This window comes from Bufo gargarizans, chromosome 1 (assembly GCF_014858855.1).
Source record: "Bufo gargarizans isolate SCDJY-AF-19 chromosome 1, ASM1485885v1, whole genome shotgun sequence".
NCBI classification, from domain to species: Eukaryota; Metazoa; Chordata; class Amphibia; order Anura; family Bufonidae; genus Bufo; species Bufo gargarizans.
Genome location: NC_058080.1, coordinates 59037365 through 59055728, shown reverse-complemented (window position 1 = coordinate 59055728; position 18364 = coordinate 59037365). Strand labels below are relative to the sequence as shown.

Sequence of the window (18364 nt, the reverse complement as noted above, 5' to 3'; positions counted from 1 at the left end):
TCTGGATTGCTCCAATGCATGTTAATAAAAAAATATATATAATAAAATTAAAAAATTTAAGTGAAATTTTTCGCTAAAATAGCCTGTCATTTTCGTTATACCACTCCCAGACGAACTTGTGTCGTCATGGTTACAGACTACAAGCAAACCCTATGTAGTCTGATCTCGCAGTCATACTCCCATCCGTACCCATAGGTGCGGGTAGACCTGCAGAAATTCCGTGCAGATTTCTGTGCGCTTCAGCAACAAAAACGGATGCGTTACTCGCGTTCGTTGCTGCAGATTTGAACTGCACAAAGAGTTGACCTGCTTCAGATTTCAAAGTCCGCACGGAACAAAAAAAAAATCTAAGTGTAAATGAGATTTGTCTAATGATCTCACTCACTTTGCTGGCACTGTATTACCTCTGGACGCCGCACCCATTTGAATATTTTCATCTCAGCCACTTGAATAAACCCTATAGAGGGGTTTTCTGAGATTGAGGTCATCAATATCTGATCGGTGGGGATTCATCTCACGGAAATCACACAAATTAGCTGTCTGAAGAGTTTGCAGCACATTACCTAGGACATTGAAATCACATCCATCAGTCACCCGGCCTTTGTGAAGCTCAGTCCTATTGACCGAGCTGCAATACCAAGCACAGCCACTAAACAACATATGGCGCTGTGCTTGGTATAATACAGGCCACAGCAATCAGCGGCAGTGCCGGTAGACAGACCCCACTGATCAGATAGATGACCTCTCCTGACCTATCCCAGAAACTGTTTAATCATTCAGATGTTATCAAAAAACTGTAGGACACGGAGTATAGCAGGGATCAACAACTTTGGCACACCAGGGTTGGAAAGCTACAATTCCCAGAACGCTCCATTCCCTTCTATGGGAGTTAGGCCTCTTCCACACATCAGTGATTTACGGACCACTCACGTACCCACTGACTTTAATGTGTGTATTCACACATCAGAGGTTTTCCAGAGAATGTAGTCACTTCCCTACTTTTGTCCGTGATTACGGATACATCCGTGTTTCGTCCGTGGTTTTCACTGACCATCAGTAGGAGATAGTGTGGAAACTAATTTTCAGCCTAGCAGTGTCCGTGGAACACAAACGTGAAAAACAGCCACAAGGACAAAACACGGATACTTAGTGGACAAACCACTGACCTCCTTTCAGCAGGAGGCCAATAGGTCTGCACAGGAGCTGCGCACACAAAACGGTATGATGCTATAGTATTTGTGCCTCAGCTGTTACAGCAGGACGGTGACACACGGCCAGGTGCATGATCGCGGACAAAAACTTACACAAATCAGACAATATGTAAAAGTTTTGGAAAGTCAATTTGCTTAAAAACAAAGAGAAATAAACCACGGGCTGGGACACTCTGCTAAAGTGCGTGACAAAGACAGCACAACACAAGCAACGGACGACACAAACAGCGCACAATAAAGAACGCCACTACCTGGAAAGCTCAGCCACGAATACAACTCATTCTTCCGGTCGTCAGCAAATAAAAGATGCAGCGACGGCAATAATCTGTCAGACCCGACAGGTGCCGAGCGGCTCTATGTACATGGATATTACATAACCGGGCTGCGCGCATCGCATACAGACCAGCAGCGCGGTAACGCCCCCTTCTCCGCATATGGTACATGCACATCACTTTCATACAAGTGACATCTCACAGTAATTAGCAAACAGCAAATTGCAGAAAGCGGAGCTGAGCAGGGGAAATGAGCAACCTGTCAGCGCACAGACTTCAGGGGCCGGCGGTGGCGGAGGAAGAAGCGGAGTTGCTTGGAGACAGGGCCCCAAGACACAGTGATTTACACAAGATCTCTATGTAGTCCTCTTCATTTACCATGTAGTGCCGGGCCGCACACAGTATGTATAATATATATATATATATATATATATATATATATATATATATATATATATATATATATACACACACACACACACACACTACGTGCAGAATTATTAGGCAAATGAGTATTTTGACCACATCATCCTCTTTATGCATGTTGTCTTACTCCAAGCTGTATAGGCTCGAAAGCCTACTACCAATTAAGCATATTAGGTGATGTGCATCTCTGTAATGAGAAGGGGTGTGGTCTAATGACATCAACACCCTATATCAGGTGTGCATAATTATTAGGCAACTTCCTTTCCTTTGGCAAAATGGGTCAAAAGAAGGACTTGACAGGCTCAGAAAAGTCAGAAATAGTGAGATATCTTGCAGAGGGATGCAGCACTCTTAAAATTGCAAAGCTTCTGAAGCGTGATCATCGGACAATCAAGCGTTTCATTCAAAATAGTCAACAGGGTCGCAAGAAGCGTGTGGAAAAACCAAGGCGCAAAATAACTGCCCATGAACTGAAAAAAGTCAAGCGGGCAGCTGCCAAGATGCCACTTGCCACCAGTTTGGCCATATTTCAGAGCTGCAACATCACTGGAGTGCCCAAAAGCACAAGGTGTGCAATACTCAGAGACATGGCCAAGGTAAGAAAGGCTGAAAGACGACCACCACTGAACAAGACACACAAGCTGAAACGTCAAGACTGGGCCAAGAAATATCTCAAGACTGATTTTTCTAAGGTTTTATGGACTGATGAAATGAGAGTGAGTCTTGATGGGCCAGATGGCTGGATTGGTAAAGGGCAGAGAGCTCCAGTCCGACTCAGACGCCAGCAAGGTGGAGGTGGAGTACTGGTTTGGGCTGGTATCATCAAAGATGAGCTTGTGGGGCCTTTTCGGGTTGAGGATGGAGTCAAGCTCAACTCCCAGTCCTACTGCCAGTTTCTGGAAGACACCTTCTTCAAGCAGTGGTACAGGAAGAAGTCTGCAAGGTAAGAAAAACATGATTTTCATGCAGGACAATGCTCCATCACACGCGTCCAAGTACTCCACAACGTGGCTGGCAAGAAAGGGTATAAAAGAAGAAAATCTAATGACATGGCCTCCTTGTTCACCTGATCTGAACCCCATTGAGAACCTGTGGTCCATCATCAAATGTGAGATTTACAAGGAGGGAAAACAGTACACCTCTCTGAACAGTGTCTGGGAGGCTGTGGTTGCTGCTGCACGCAATGTTGATGGTGAACAGATCAAAACACTGACAGAATCCATGGATGGCAGGCTTTTGAGTGTCCTTGCAAAGAAAGGTGGCTTTATTGGTCACTGATTTGTTTTTGTTTTGTTTTTGAATGTCAGAAATGTATATTTGTGAATGTTGAGATGTTATATTGGTTTCACTGGTAAAAATAAAAAATTGAAATGGGTATATATTTGTTTTTTGTTAAGTTGCCTAATAATTATGTACAGTAATAGTCACCTGCACACACAGATATCCCCCTAAAATAGCTAAAACTAAAAACTACTTCCAAAAATATTCAGCTTTGATATTAATGAGTTTTTTGGGTTCATTGAGAACATGGTTGTTGTTCAATAATAAAATTAATCCTCAAAAATACAACTTGCCTAATAATTCTGCACTCCATACATACATTATATATATACACACTGATTGTGGCTTAGAGGTGGGGAGTCCACACCATGTGAGATCAGCTTCAGCTTTAAGGCTCATGCTCACATATTGTTTCTGTATCCGTTCCGTTTTTTTTTTTTTTTTTGTTTTGTTTTTTGAGGACCATATGTGGAACCAATTCACTTCAATGAGTCTGCAAAAGTTACTCCGTGTGCATTTCGTTTCCGTATGTTCGTTAAGCAAAAACAAATAGAACCTGTCCGATTATTGTCCGCATTATGGACAAGGATAGTACGGTTCTATCAGGGGCCAGCTGTTCAGTTCTGCAAAAAACAGAATGCACATGGACGTCATCTGTATTTTTTGCGGACCGGAAAATGCATACGTCATCTGCATGAGCCTTTAGGAAGTATGAACATGATACATATTACATGCAGACTCTCCACCATAGGGTAAGGGTACTTTCACACTGGCGGCACGGACCTCCGGCAGGCTGTTCCGTCGGGTGAACGACCTGTCGGATCCGTACTGCCACTAGTGAACGTGTGCCCCCGGACTGCAGCTCCGTCCCCATTGACTATAATGACAGACATGTCCGACATTTATTCCGGCAGCCTCTCGTCGTGCCTCGCCGAAACTCCGCCCCGCCCCCATTATAGTCAATGGGGACGGAGCGGCAGTACGGGGGCACACGGTCACTAGTGGCAGGACGTATCCGACAGGCTGTTCACTACACCCGACGGAACAGCCTGCCGGAGGTCCGTGCCGCTAGTGTGAAAGTAGCCTAAGGCAACATGCACACAACTGGATGCGCAAACCACGGATCTGCAGAATACGGACACCCATGTGCATGCCGCAATTTTCTCCCTCCCTTCACTAGAGCTGACTATTCTGGTCCACAAAAGGGACAAGAATGGGACATGTCCCATAGTTTGAGGAACCACCGCACGGATGCGGACAGCACATGGGTGACATCTACATGCTGTCCGTATTTTTAGCATATCAATAGAAATGAATGATCCGCAAAAAATGCAGAAGGGACACAGGCCCAAAATACGATCATGCGCGTGAGGCCTAATAGCACCAGCTAAGCAGAGGAGATGTTCAAAATCTCACGTAGAGGGTTCGGAGATTTTCCATGCAGGAATTGACTTGCGAGGCAGATTTTGAAGTCTGCAGCATTTCAATTCAATAGGCGAGATCTGGGGCAAGCAACCCAGGCATTGGTGAGGACTCTGTGCAGAAACCCTGCATAAACTACATCGCCATGAGCAGGTACCCCAAGCCTTCATGCTTCATATTTCAGTCAAATAAAAAAAATGTAAAATACATCTGCAAAATAAGGATATGTTCCCATGTGAATTCCGTAAATTTTCTCACTCCCATCAATGGAAATGTCTATCCTCGTTCGCAATACAGACAAGAACAGCAAGAACAGGACACGTTCTATCATTTGCAGAACGGAATAACGGATGTGTGCATGGCTCCACAGAAATGAGCTATCCTTTAACGTGGCAAATGCTACTGATCTGCCACCAATGTCTATGCAGGAGCTGAGTGACGACCCATATTACATGGTCTCCCACCTAGCCCTCCTAGAGGCTTGGTTGGCAGGCTAGCCTAGCTGGGAAATGTGACTGCATACCCGTGTCTCATCCTGGGTGACAACAGCTGTGAGAACTGCAATAGTGGTCATACAGGTTGTCAGCTCATATATTTACTGTTGTGCTACGTATAGAGCTGCATACTGTTATATATGAACGCGGGATCAGACAACAGTTTGTTTGTACTCTGTAACCATGGAGATAAGAGACTGCAGAGGAGCTGTATACACACAACGGTTGATTTTTTTAACCAAGACGACAAAAGTTGCTTGATTTCTCTCTCCTTTAACCTGCAGTAAGACAGTTAGGCCTCATGCACACGACCGTGCCTTTTTTTGCGGTCTGCAAACCGCGGATCCGCAAAAAAACAGAAGCCTTCCACAGTGCCTTCCGCAATTTGCGGAACGGAACAGGCGGCCCATCGTAGAAATGCCTATTCTTGTCCGCAAAATGGACAAGAATAGGACATACTATATTTTTTTTGTGGAGCCTCGGAACGGAGCAACAGATGCGGACAGTACACGGAGTGCTGTCTGCATCTTTTGCGGCCCCCTTTGAAGTGAACGTGTTCTCAACCGAGCCGCAAAAACTGCGGCTCGGATGTGGACCATAACTACGCTCGTGTGCATGAGGCCTTAGGCTACTTTCACACCAGCGTTTTTACTGGATCCGGCAGGGTTCAGCAAAAACGCTTCAGTTACTGATAATACAACCGTCTGCATCCGATATAAACGGATCCGGTTGTATTATTTTTAACATAGCCATAACGGATCCGTCATGACCACCACTAAAAGTCAATAGAGGACGGATCCGTTTTCTATTATGTCAGAGAAAACTGATCCGTCCCCACTGACTTGCATTGCGAGTCATGCCGGATTCGTCTTGCTCCACATCCAAGGACGGAAAGAAAACCGCAACATGCTGCAGTTTGCTCTCCGGTCTGGGAACGCAACCAAACGGAACGTAATGCATTTTGGAGCACTCCGTTCTGTTACATTTTGTCCCCATTGACAATGAATGGGGACAAAACGGAAGCGTTTTTTCCCGGTATTAAGACCCTATGATGGATCTCAATACCGGAAAATATTACCGCTAGTGTGAAAGAAGTCCAAGACTGTACAGGTCATCAGACTACACAAGGGAACTGCATTAAATGAACTGATTTTAAGGAGTTCAAATAACAGTGCTAAACCGCAAGTTCACCTTCCCATCAGCATTTTAAATATCCCTGTTTAGCTTTCCGTTCTTCTGATCCGTCAGAAGAGGGGGAAAAAACAGACAAACACAGGATCCTGTTGCATCAGTTGGCATCTGTTTGAGCCATTTCCACCTGAGATCCGATTTTTTAGATGGAAAAAAAGAAAAAAACAACAGTACTTTTTCTAAATTAAATACAGGGCAACTGATCCAACAGGAAAGCTAGACGGTGATGCAAACAGCCTTGATCAGGCTTGAAACGTTCCCTACCGGCAATCGCCTGCTCGCTAGCAGAGGAGAGCGCTGCTATTACATGCAGCGATTTCCTTTGCAGCATGGGAAAGAGCGACCGTTATGCCATCAATCGTCCTCAGACTGTCTTAGTGTCTGCCGCCAGCCAGCTCAGATTTTTAAGCATACTTATAATAAAAAAAATGGATTTCCTGATGAAAGAGTGTTTGTTCATTCATCGGGCAATCGGAGGCACTATATCCGCCGCAGGAACGCTTGTTACCGATTATTGGCCAGTTTAATACAGCCTTAAAGGGGTTGTCTCACTTCAGGAAGTGGCACTTATGCAGAGAAAGTTAATACAAGGCACTTACTAATGTATTGTGATTGTCCATATTGGCTCCTTTGCTGGCTGGATTCATTTTTCCATCGCATTATACACTGCTTGTTTCCATGGTTACGACCACCCTGTAATCCAGCAGTGGTGGCCATACTTGCATACTATAAGAAAAAGCATTAGCCTATGTGCGCTCCCACAGTCCCGGCCACCAGAAACTGACACTTTTTCCTATACTGTGCAAGCACAGCCCACCACTGCTGGATTGCAGGGTGGTTGGTAACCATGGAAACGAGCAGTGTATAATGTGATGGAAAAATGAATCCAGCAAAGGAGGCAATATGGACAATCACATTACATTAGTAAGTGCCTTGTATTCACTTTCTCTACATGATAAATGCTACTTGCTGAGGTGAGACAACCCCTTTAAGGGTGGCTCCACAAAATGCGGATGGTGCGCGGTTTCCCAACGCGGATTTTGGCACGGAGAAACTGCAGTGTAATACAGTACCTGAAAAGTGAAGACGATTTGAAAAATCTCATGTACCCTCACCTGCCGTGTGGATTTTGAAATCTGTAGCGCGTCAATTGTTTTTGCATTTTTCTTGTGCGGATTTCATTCTAACCGCACCAAAAACGCAATAGTGAAAATTTATGTGCTGGTTTTGGTGCAGATTTTCTACACATAAATTTGCATTGTGTGCAGCCACCCTAAGGCTGGGTTCACGCGTGCCTGATTAGCTGCGGATTTGCTATTGAGGATGTTCAGGGCGGCAAATCCGCAGTGTTGTACAGTAGCGGCAAAGTGGATGAGATGAAGAAACCTCATGTACAAGAACTGCAGTGATGCGGATTTGATCTCTGGAGCAGGAGTTCTGCCAGATTTCTATACCTTGCCAGAACTCTATACCAGAAGTGACGCAGCCGCACAGGAATCAGCTGGAGGAGAGTGTGTGCGGCGCTGCGCAAGCGCACATCCACTGGATTAGCAAAAAATTGCAGTGCGGTGGGAGAAGGACTTCATGCGCAAAACTGTACACGGCGCGTGCGCACTTAGGGGTAGGTAGATTTTCCAGCAAAAAATGTTGCATCAGATAGAGCCGAGTGCGGGATATTACCCCAATATCCAGCACTCAGCTCTGCTATGTGGTGACTTCGATATTCTGCACTCAGCTCTGCGGTAAGGATAAACTGCTCCTGATGATTTGTGCGCTCAGGGGTACGGAGATCTGATGGAACATTTTTTGCTGGAAAATCTACCTACCGCTAAGTGCGCACACGCGGTGTACGGTTTCGCCCATGAAGTCCTTCTACCGCTGCGCTGCAAAGATTTTTTGCTAACGCAGTTGATGTGAGCTTGCGCAGCACACACCCTCCTCCAGCTACTTCCGGTGCGGCCGCGTCACTTCTAGTATAGCGTTCTTCTGGCAAGGTATAGGAATCTGGCAGAACACAGGTCAACTGACTACCAAGGATCTCCCCCTTTATAACGGAGAGGGGGACGTCAACAGGCTTTTCTGCAGAAAAACGTTTTTGCACTACATGTAGTTTTGTTGCCTTTTTTGTAGCAAAAAAGAAGCTGCAGATTTATGGTTCACGTCCAATCCGTAACCCATTCATTTCAATGGGGCCCAAAAAATAAATAAAAAAATGCGGACAGAACACCGTACCCATTTGACTGCTTGGGGGTCCAGCAGAAAAAATAGAACATGTCCTATTCTTGTCTGTTTTGTGGATCACAATAGGCATTGTTACAATGGGTCCACAAAAATAAAATTAAAAAAATGGATGCAACATGGACATCACACAGACATCATGTGTATTTTTTGCAGACTGCACGGTCGTGTGAATGCAATCCAATGGTATATAGATATGGAAACGTTATCAATGTCCGAATGGTTGGAGTACCTATGGCGGAGTGAAAGGGTGAAGTGATGCGATCCTTAGGCCTCCTGCACACAAACGTTTTTTCTTTCCATTTATGTTCCGTTTTCTGCGTTCTGTATACGGACCATATAAGGAAACATTCATTTCAATGGATCCGGGGGAAAAAACTGAAGGTACTTCGTTATGCCTTCAGTTTCCGTATTTCAGTTCAAAGATAGAACATGTCCTATTATTGCCCGCAAATCTCGTTCCATGGCTCCATTCAAGTCAATGGGTCCGCAAAAAAAAATGAATGTATCCGTATCCGTTCCGTTCTTGTGGAACCATCTATTGAAAATTTTATGCCCAGCCCAATTTATTTATGTACTTACTGTTCAAACATTATTGTATGCTTCAGTTTCCGATCCGCAAAAAACGGATCACAAACTGGAAACAATACGGAACAGCAAAATGGAACAGAAACACTACTGAAACAAAAAAACAGATCCGTTTAAAACGGACCTCAAAACCATACGGTCACGAGCAAGAGGCCTTATGGTTTTTTTCTCCCCAACTAGGATCAGCCATACATCTTCAAAAAGCCTTCACTTGACCCATCTTCTTTGTCCAGTTATCGCCCGATATCACTTCTAGGGCACTAGGGCCTCAAAGCTTCTTGAACAACACGTCCATTCTGACCTGTCCCCTCACCTCTCCTCTCTCTTTGACCACCTACAACCTGGCTTCAGACCCCACCACTCCACTGAGACTGCCCCACCAAAGTCACCAATGACCTACTAACAGCCAAAACCAACAAACATTACTCTGTCCTCCTTCTCCTTGACCTGTCCTCTGCCTTTGACACTGTCGACCACACTCTTCTGTTGCAAACTCATCTCTAGGCATCACTGACCTGGCCCTCTCCTGGATCACATCATACCTCACAGAGCGGACGTTTGGCGTCTCCCCCTATCACACCACCTCCTCGTCTCATTCCCTCTCTGTTGGTGTCCCGCGAGGCTCTGTCCTAGGACCCCTGCTCTTCTCTATCTACACTTCTCTGGTCCAGACATCACCACCTTACTATCAAGAATCCAACAATGCCTATCTTCCATATCTTCCTCCTTCTCCTCCTCTCACTTTCTAAAACTTAACATGGATAAAACAGAGTTAGGCCCCTTACAGACGAGCGTGTCCGGATGCGTCCCGGTGCATTGCGGCAAACACGCGCGAGTAGGTACGCAACTGCAGTCAGTTTTGACTGCGATTGCCGTTCCGTTGTTCAGTTTTTATCGCGCGGGTGCAATGTGTTTTGCACGTGCGTGATAAAAAACTGAATGTGGTACCCAAACTTCTTCACAGAAGTTCAGGTTTGGGTTCAAGGTTGTGTAGATTGTATTATTTTCCCTTCTAACATGGTTATAAGGGAAAATAATAGCATTCTGAATACAAAATGCATAGTACAATAGGGCTGGAGGGGTTAAAAAAAAATAGAAAATAATTTAACTGACCTTAGTCCACTTGTTTCGCGCGGATGGCATCTCTTCTGTCTTGTTCTGTGAGGAATAGGACCTTTGATGACGTCACTCCGGTCATTACATGATCCATCACCATGTGATGGATCATGTGATGGATCATGTGATGGATCATGTGATGGATCATGTGATGGATCATGTGATGGATCATGTGATGGATCATGTGATGGATCATGTGATGGATCATGTGATGGATCATGTGATGGATCATGTGATGGATCATGTGATGGATCATGTGATGGATCATGTGATGGATCATGTGATGGATCATGTGATGGATCATGTGATGGATCATGTGATGGATCATGTGATGGATCATGTGATGGATCATGTGATGGATCATGTGATGGATCATGTGATGGATCATGTGATGGATCATGTGATGGATCATGTGATGGATCATGTGATGGATCATGTGATGGATCATGTGATGGATCATGTGATGGATCATGTGATGGATCATGTGATGGATCATGTGATGGATCATGTGATGACCGGAGTGATGGATCATGTGATGACCGGAGTGATGTCACCACAGGTCCTTTTCCTGCACACAGCAAAGAAGACAGAAGAGATGCCGGCTGCGCGAATAAAGTGGATTAAGGCGAGTTAAATTATTATTTATTTATTTTTTAACCCCTCCAGCCCTATTGTACTATGCATTCTGTATTCAGATTTCAGAATGCTATTTTCCTCTTATAACCATGTTATAAGGGACAATAATAATGATCGGGTCCCCATCATCACCTAGCAACCGTGCGTGAAAATTGCACCGTATCCACACTTGTTTGCCGCACTGCAACCCCATTCATATTTCTATGGGGCCTGCGTTACGTGAAAAACGCACAAAGAGGAGCATGCCAGTGTGTAACTAGTCTTGTTTATGATTAGTGCAATTGTCTGTATTATGTATGTGCACCGCTTATATGTACAGCGCTATGGAATGAATGGCGCTTTAATAATAAAGAATAATACAGCCTTAGGCCACCTGCACACGAACATAGGTGTCCCGTTGCCGTATTGCGGACCTGCAATACACGGGCACCGTTCTGTGTGCATTCCGCATCACGGATGTGGACCCATTGACTTGAATGGGTCCGCAAATCCAGAGATGTGGAACGGAAGCAAGTAACGGAACCACTACAGAGTGCTTCCGTGGGTTCCGTGCCTGCGCACCGCAAAAAGATAGAACTTGCTCTCTCTTTTTGCGGAACAGATGGATCGCGGACCCCAATAGAATGGGCAGCTGGCCCACGGTTGGTGCCCGTGCATTGAGGGCCGCAACGTTCGTGTGCAGGAGGCCTTATACTAGACACTTCACCAGCACGGCCACCTACCTGGTGACAGAGCATGAACAGAAAGCTAGGGTGACAACAGGACAGGAAGACATGAAATGCTTGTACCTGGAGCACGCAATCCTCTGAATGCACAGTGCTGACAAGTAAGAAGCAGGATAGGCCATCATTATCAGACTGGTTGGGGCCTGACCTCCAGTACCCCCCCCCCCCCCTCCTGCATGCTGTCCACTCAGGAGCTGCAATCCCCTGCACCGCCACCACTAAGTAGACAGGCCCCATGTAATGAAGACCCTTCAAACAGCAGATCTGTAAAGGTGCTGAGATTCTGACCCCCACCAATCTGATACCGATGGCCTATCCATGCTGAAAGGGGCTGTCCAAGATTTTCCTATTGATTGCCAATCCTCAGGATAGGTCATTAATATATCAGCAGGGGTCCGACTCCAGGAACCCTCACCGATCAGCTGCTTGAAGAGGCCCTAGTGCTGCGTCCTCTTCCTAGGCCGGTGAGGTCACCTCCATCAGTCACCTGGTGAATGGGCCTGGACTGCAATACCAAATACAACCACTATATAAAGCAGGCATCCTCAAACTGCGGCCCTCCAGCTGTTGTAAAACTACAACTCCCACAATGCCCTGCTGTAGGCTGATACCTGTGGGCTGTTCGGGCATGCTGGGAGTTGTAGTTTTGCAACAGCTGGAGGGCCGCAGTTTGAGGATGCCTGATATAAAGCATGGCGCTGTGCTGTGAGGAGGCCGCAGCCTCTTCAAACAGTATCGGGTGTCACACCCCCCCTCCCGCCCACTGATCAGATATCGATGACCTATCCTCAGGATAGGTCATTATTAAACACTCAGAAAACCCCTTTAAAAGGGAGGGATAAACCCTGACAAAGAGAACCAGTCGCTGAGGGGGTGGACTGATCCTCCATGCTGTGCTACAGGATACTCCTATACATGAGGAGAGGAGCTCTAGCTGTCAACTCTGCTGCCCCGAGTCCGTCTGAACGATGCCTAAGCTGGAACTTGCAGTTCCACCACCTGTAAGGACACGTCCTTGCAATAAGGGCTCATTCAGACAACTCTATGAAAGGGTCCGCACCAGTTTCACAATTTGGCGGACCTTTTCATTTCAATGGGGCTGCAAAAGATGTCCGCATCCTTAATTCCGTTCTGCGGCCAGGCAAAAAATTTACAGCATGTCCTATTCTTGTCCGCAATCGTGGACAAAAACAGTCATTTATATCATAGTGCCGGACATGTGTGGTCCGCAAAAGACGCAGGAAGCACGAGGCCGGTATCCTTGTTTTGCGGACAGCAAAACACTATGGCCCTCTGAATGAGCTAGGCTCGTCCATGTCACCATCCTGCTCCCCCCTCCACGTCCTGGGAGTGGCAGCGTCGCGGGGACCAGGAGCGGCGCAGGGGAGCCAGGCGTATGGGGGACTTTTTTGTATCGATCCCCCCTTTAAACTGCAGTAATGAGCCATATCCTCCATACAGGAAGGGAGAAATGAGGTGACTGCGGGCTCAGACTACATGTAGGGTGCTTGTAGTCTGTAACCATGGAGACCACAGATCTAAAAGATCATTTTGATTTTGTTTAGTGCAATAAAAATAATTTTAAAAGTATATATATATATATATAATTATATATTATTGAAAAAAGTTAAAAAGACCCTTTATTCTAGACTAAAAATATGAAAAACATTTTCCTATTTTCTGTCTATGCTGAGATATAACCATCAGATGTTTCAGACCTAAAGCCTGAGGCTGCACTACTGACATGTCCGCCTCTAAATTCTGCCGTACATCCAATGAAGTCCCCACGGATCTGTATTTGAGGATCTGGACCTACAGAAGATCTCCGTGACAACACGGCACAAATTCTCACTTTTTTTTCATCACTTGGTACCAGAGTCCATAATGCCGTATTCTTAAAGGAACAGGCTTCCGTAAATAAAGCCGACTCACTGCTGGATGAAAATTTCTGTGCGCTTCTCAACAGTCTGTTTCAGTTTCCCACCAATTCAAGAGCACTGCTTGCTGTCAGTGAAAAAAAAAACACTCTTGTTTACATCCTGAGAAGGTCAGGAAATTTACAGTATGATACATGTGGATGGATTTTAGGGCCCCCCCATTCACATGTGAAAGATAAAAACTAATGGGTTGGGTCACAGCGGGGGAACGCCACATCAAAATCAAATCCGTAATCTGCTTGTAGCGCATGAAGATTTGCTGAGAAATCAGAATCTGTAGGGGTCAGCAACCTCCAGCACGCCAGCCGTTCTGAAACTACAATTCCCACAATGCTTCATTCACTTCCATGAGAGCTTCAAGAATAGCTTAGCAAGTGTGCATGCTGGGAGTCTTAGTTTCACTGCAGCTGGAGTGCCGAAGGCGGCCGACTCCTGCCCTAATACCTTCCACCGCTTGTTACAACTTACCTAGGTTATGGGTATGGCCACACAGGGTGGAATTACTGTGTTGCTGTACCAAAGTCTTGTGCAAAGGGTTAAATCCCCGGTGGAAATCCACAGCATAAGGCCTCATGCACACGACCGTGCCGTTTTTTGAAGTCTGCAAACCGCAGATCCGCAAAAAACGGAAGGCGCCCATGTGCCTTCCACAATTTGCGGAACGGAACGGGTGGCCCATTGTAGAAATGCCTATTCTTGTCCGCAAAACGGACAAGAATAGGACATGTTATATTTTTTTTGCAAGACCACGGAACGGTGCAACGGATGCGGACAGCACACGGAGTTCTGTCCGCATCTTTTGCAGCCCCATTGAAGTGAATGGGGTCGTGTGCACTGAGGCCTAAGAGTCCATTCACACGTCCGTATGTGTTTTGCGGATCCACAAAACACAGACACCGGCAATTGCGGACAAGAATAGGACGTGTTCTATTTTTTTGCGGATCCGGACAGCATATTCCGGCCCCATTGAAAATGAATGGGTCCCGCACCTGTTCCGCAAAATTTCGGAACGGATTCGGGCTCATTTTGCAGACTTGTGAATGGACCCTAAGGGTACATGCACACGTTCAGGATTCATGTGCGGAGCATCCGCACTGAAATCCGCAGGTGTTCGCAGGCAAATCTGTGCGGTCAATCCACATCAACTGGTGCAGATTTGCATGCGGATTGGGTGCGGTTTCGGTGCGGATTTTCCTAAGTGGATGAAGAAAATCCGGTCAGGAAAAATTAAATAAATTGACATGCTGTGGATTTTAAAATCCGCACCGGAGGTCAAAATCAGCGTGGAAAAAAATCTGCATCGTGTGCACTGAGAGTTTCTAATTCTCATAGAATAAAATGTACATGGCCTACAGTGCGGCATTTTCCACGCGGAAAAATCCACACGCATCCTTATCGTGTGCATTTAGCCTAAGGCTACATTCACACAACCGTTTGAATGAGTCCACATCCGTTCTGTAATTTTGCGGACGCATTTATTTCTACGGGGCCACAAAAGATGCAGTCCGCATCCAGTTGCTCCGTGCCGCGACTGTGCAAAGAAAATAGAATATGTCCTATTCTTGTCCGCAACGTGTCTGTGTTTCCGGATCCGCAAAACACCACGTTTGTGTGAACGTAGCCTAAATTAAAGTGTTATTCCAGCTTTATTTATTTTTTTAAATAGCTCCCCCTCCCTGCCAGACCTGTGAAGGGACACACTGAACCCGGACATATCCCCTTCCTTATCCAGGCAGCCCGTCTCAGCTAAGCATTGGAGCAGGGCAAAGGCTTTTTCTGCAGATCTGGGGACGCACCGGGTCTCTGCTAGGCGGAAGCTTTAACTAGCAGTATTCCCGATGATGTCACAGGCAGAAATGGGCGGGATAGGACAGCACTTAAGCCCGCCCATTAGTGTCGGTGACATCACTGAGATCAATGCTAGGTGGAAGCCTCGGCCTAGCAGTGTAAAAATGTACACAAAACAGCCCTTTCCCTGAGAGGTGCTGGGGGGGAGAAGGGGAAATGTCCAGGTTCAGAGCTGAACCCCTTTAACATGCCCCGGATTTTAAATCTGCACCACAGGTCGATTTACGCAGCAATTTTTTTATTTTATTTTTTGCAGCGTTTGGATAATATTTCTTAAAGGGGTGTTCTAGAATTCTACTACTGATGGCCTATCAGATACAGAGCATCACTGCTCCAATGCAGGTTAAATAAAAATAATAGAATTCAAAAAGATTCATTAAAAACAGCCTATGGTTTTGAGTCTACAACTCATGTAAAATTGTGTTGCCATAGCTACAGACTACAAGCAAATCCAGTGTAGTCTGATCTAGCAGTCACACTGCCATCTCTCCCCAAATTCTGGACTCCACATCCAGATAGGTATTCTCATCTCAGACATCATGTGATTGACCCTTTAAAGTTTGATATTGTTTGTTTGTTTTTGGGGGGGGGGGGGGGGATCTAAATATTGATGCCCTAACCTCATAAGGCCATCAATATCTAATCGGTGCGGGGGGTCCGACACCCCTCACCCCTGCCGAATGGAGCTGGTCACCACAGCACTGAAGAGAATGAGGGCATCGCTGCGGTTACCCGCTCTCTAGTTTGCAGCACCTGATTGGCGGGGGTCTCGGATTCCCAATAATCTGGTATCCTGACCAGAAAAAGAAACAAAAAACAACACAATCTCTTTCCTCTCGCACCTTCCACACTGCAACTAACCCTCAGCTGTATGAGCAGGGAGACTTCAACCTCGGAATGCTTCCAGTCACTGACAGCAAGTGGAGACTTCAACCTCGGAATGCTTCCAGTCACTGACAGCAAGTGGAGACTTCAACCTCGGAATGCTTCCAGTCACTGACAGCAAGTGGAGACTTCAACCTCGGAATGCTTCCAGTCACTGACAGCAAGTGGAGACTTCAACCTCGGAATGCTTCCAGTCACTGACAGCAAGTGGAGACTTCAACCTCGGAATGCTTCCAGTCACTGACAGCAAGTGGAGACTCCGTGGAATTAAACACACTGTATATTAGAAAGGGACATAACACCTAAGGAGACAGCGCCATAGGGTTTATTCTGAGAAACACAGGGCACCACCTAAGCCGGGTATCACCAGTGCAACCCAACAGTGGCACCCACGACCACCGAGCCACCGCTCTACTCACTTCTGCACCAATCAAGTATGTTTTTCCAAAAAACAGCGCCACTTGTCCATGGGCTGTGACTGGCACTGCAACATTCACCGGAATAGGGCCGAGCTGCAATACTAGGCACAGCCCAGGGATAAGGGTGGCGCTGCTTCCCAAAAAATAAATAAACACATCCTAATTTCATGCCCCGTCTTCTGACAGCAAGGTAACGGCGGGTTGTAAGGCGCACATGTCGATGCCCAGTTAAGCTCCACAACCATGCGGTGGGTACAGCTCCACACACATCATAATGAAACAGAAAGCATAACAGGTGCCAACCGTGCCCCGCCACTCTCCGCAAACAGGAGCAGTTACCATGACAACTGCAGCAGCATCACCCAAAAAATGAGACACATAGCACCAGTCCATGGGCTGGCACAAAAGCTGCCATAGGGCACTGCCCTCTAATGACAGCAGGCTGCAGGGCACTGATGTCAGTGCAGACAGGAGGGTGCCCACAGGAGGGGCAGTACTGCAGAGGTCCACACATGCATGGCATGGGGCCCCCGTGCCATGCAGGTATCGGGGAGGCAGGGGCCCGGCACTGCAGGCTGGCAGCTCACCTCTGTCCCGGGCGGGGTGGAAGAGCTGGAGATGAGGCCTGCTCCTGCTGCGCTGCCCGCTCCTCCGCTGCTGGCCCCGACTGCCGCACTGTGCTGTCCCCGTAGAGCCGCCGCCTTCACGTCCCCGGCTGCACTGCTGTTACTGCCGCTACTGCTGCCGCTGCCTCCGCCCCGCTTGTTCTTCCTCCGCTTCGCCCCTCTCTTGGCGTCGGCAGGGCTCATGTCTGCGCTATTACACCGTCTGCTCAACCGAAAGCCGCACACCGGAGCAATACCGAAGGGAAGGGGGGCCGGGGAGCGGAATTATCCGCAACGACAGAACACAGGGCGGCAGAGAAAGAGAACAACCGACCACAGCGGAGCCAAGCTAGACTCCAATATGGCGGACTACAAGGAGGAAAGCTATTCCCGTCTTACGCACAGACGTCATCGCGTAATCCTACGTCAACGTGCCGCTGGACCGAGCGCTCACTGCTGCCACCTTCAGGGAGTGAGGAGCTCGAACGTTCCAAAAAGGTTGAAAAGCCGCAGTAAGCGCCTGACTGGACTACGAGTCCCATAAGGCAGTGCGCCTGAAATGGGGATAGATGGCGGTCGGAAGTTGCTTAGGGATGCTGGGATTTGTAGTTCACAAAAAGATGTAGGGATGTGTCCGTAAGGAAAATGACAAGGTGCTGAATTTACAGCAGCCTTGTAATAAAATAAGGTGTTTCATTGATACAGGACACCTGTAGCCAAGGTTGCCGACCAGAATCTTTCTTTTTTTTCTGGACAATTTTTCCCAAAATCACGGAAAAATTTGAAAATTATAGTGAATGATATAGATTATGAGTAGGGATGAGCGAATCGGAACCGAACCAGAGTTCGGGAAATGTTTTTTTTTACAGTACAAATTAATTTATGAAGTTATTGTGCGAAGTCTCGCGAGACTTAACGAAGCAATAACTTCGGCTCATCGGAGCCAATACATTCTAATACTGTCCGAAGTCGATTCGCTCATCCCTAATTCTGAGTAATACGTGTCTAAAACTCCATATACTGATAAGAACTCATTATCAGCATTTACTGTGAGCTGTGAATTGATGATA

At 46.6% G+C, this 18364-nt stretch overlaps 1 protein-coding gene across 3 annotated transcripts in view; it reads right to left on the bottom strand.

Annotated features, from left to right (window-relative positions):
- FAM193A (family with sequence similarity 193 member A) overlaps positions 1 to 17679 on the bottom strand; it is a 92452-nt gene extending 74773 nt beyond the window's left edge. For 2 of the 3 annotated variants that reach the window (XM_044295553.1, XM_044295558.1), the window contains exon 1: positions 17277 to 17679. In XM_044295553.1, coding sequence (XP_044151488.1) covers positions 17277 to 17498 — 222 coding nt within the window. In that variant the 5' untranslated portion in view covers positions 17499 to 17679. The remainder of the gene's footprint in view (positions 1 to 17276) is intronic. The other variant, XM_044295565.1, reaches the window with a different exon arrangement.
- Between the last annotated feature and the right edge of the window lie 685 nt (positions 17680 to 18364).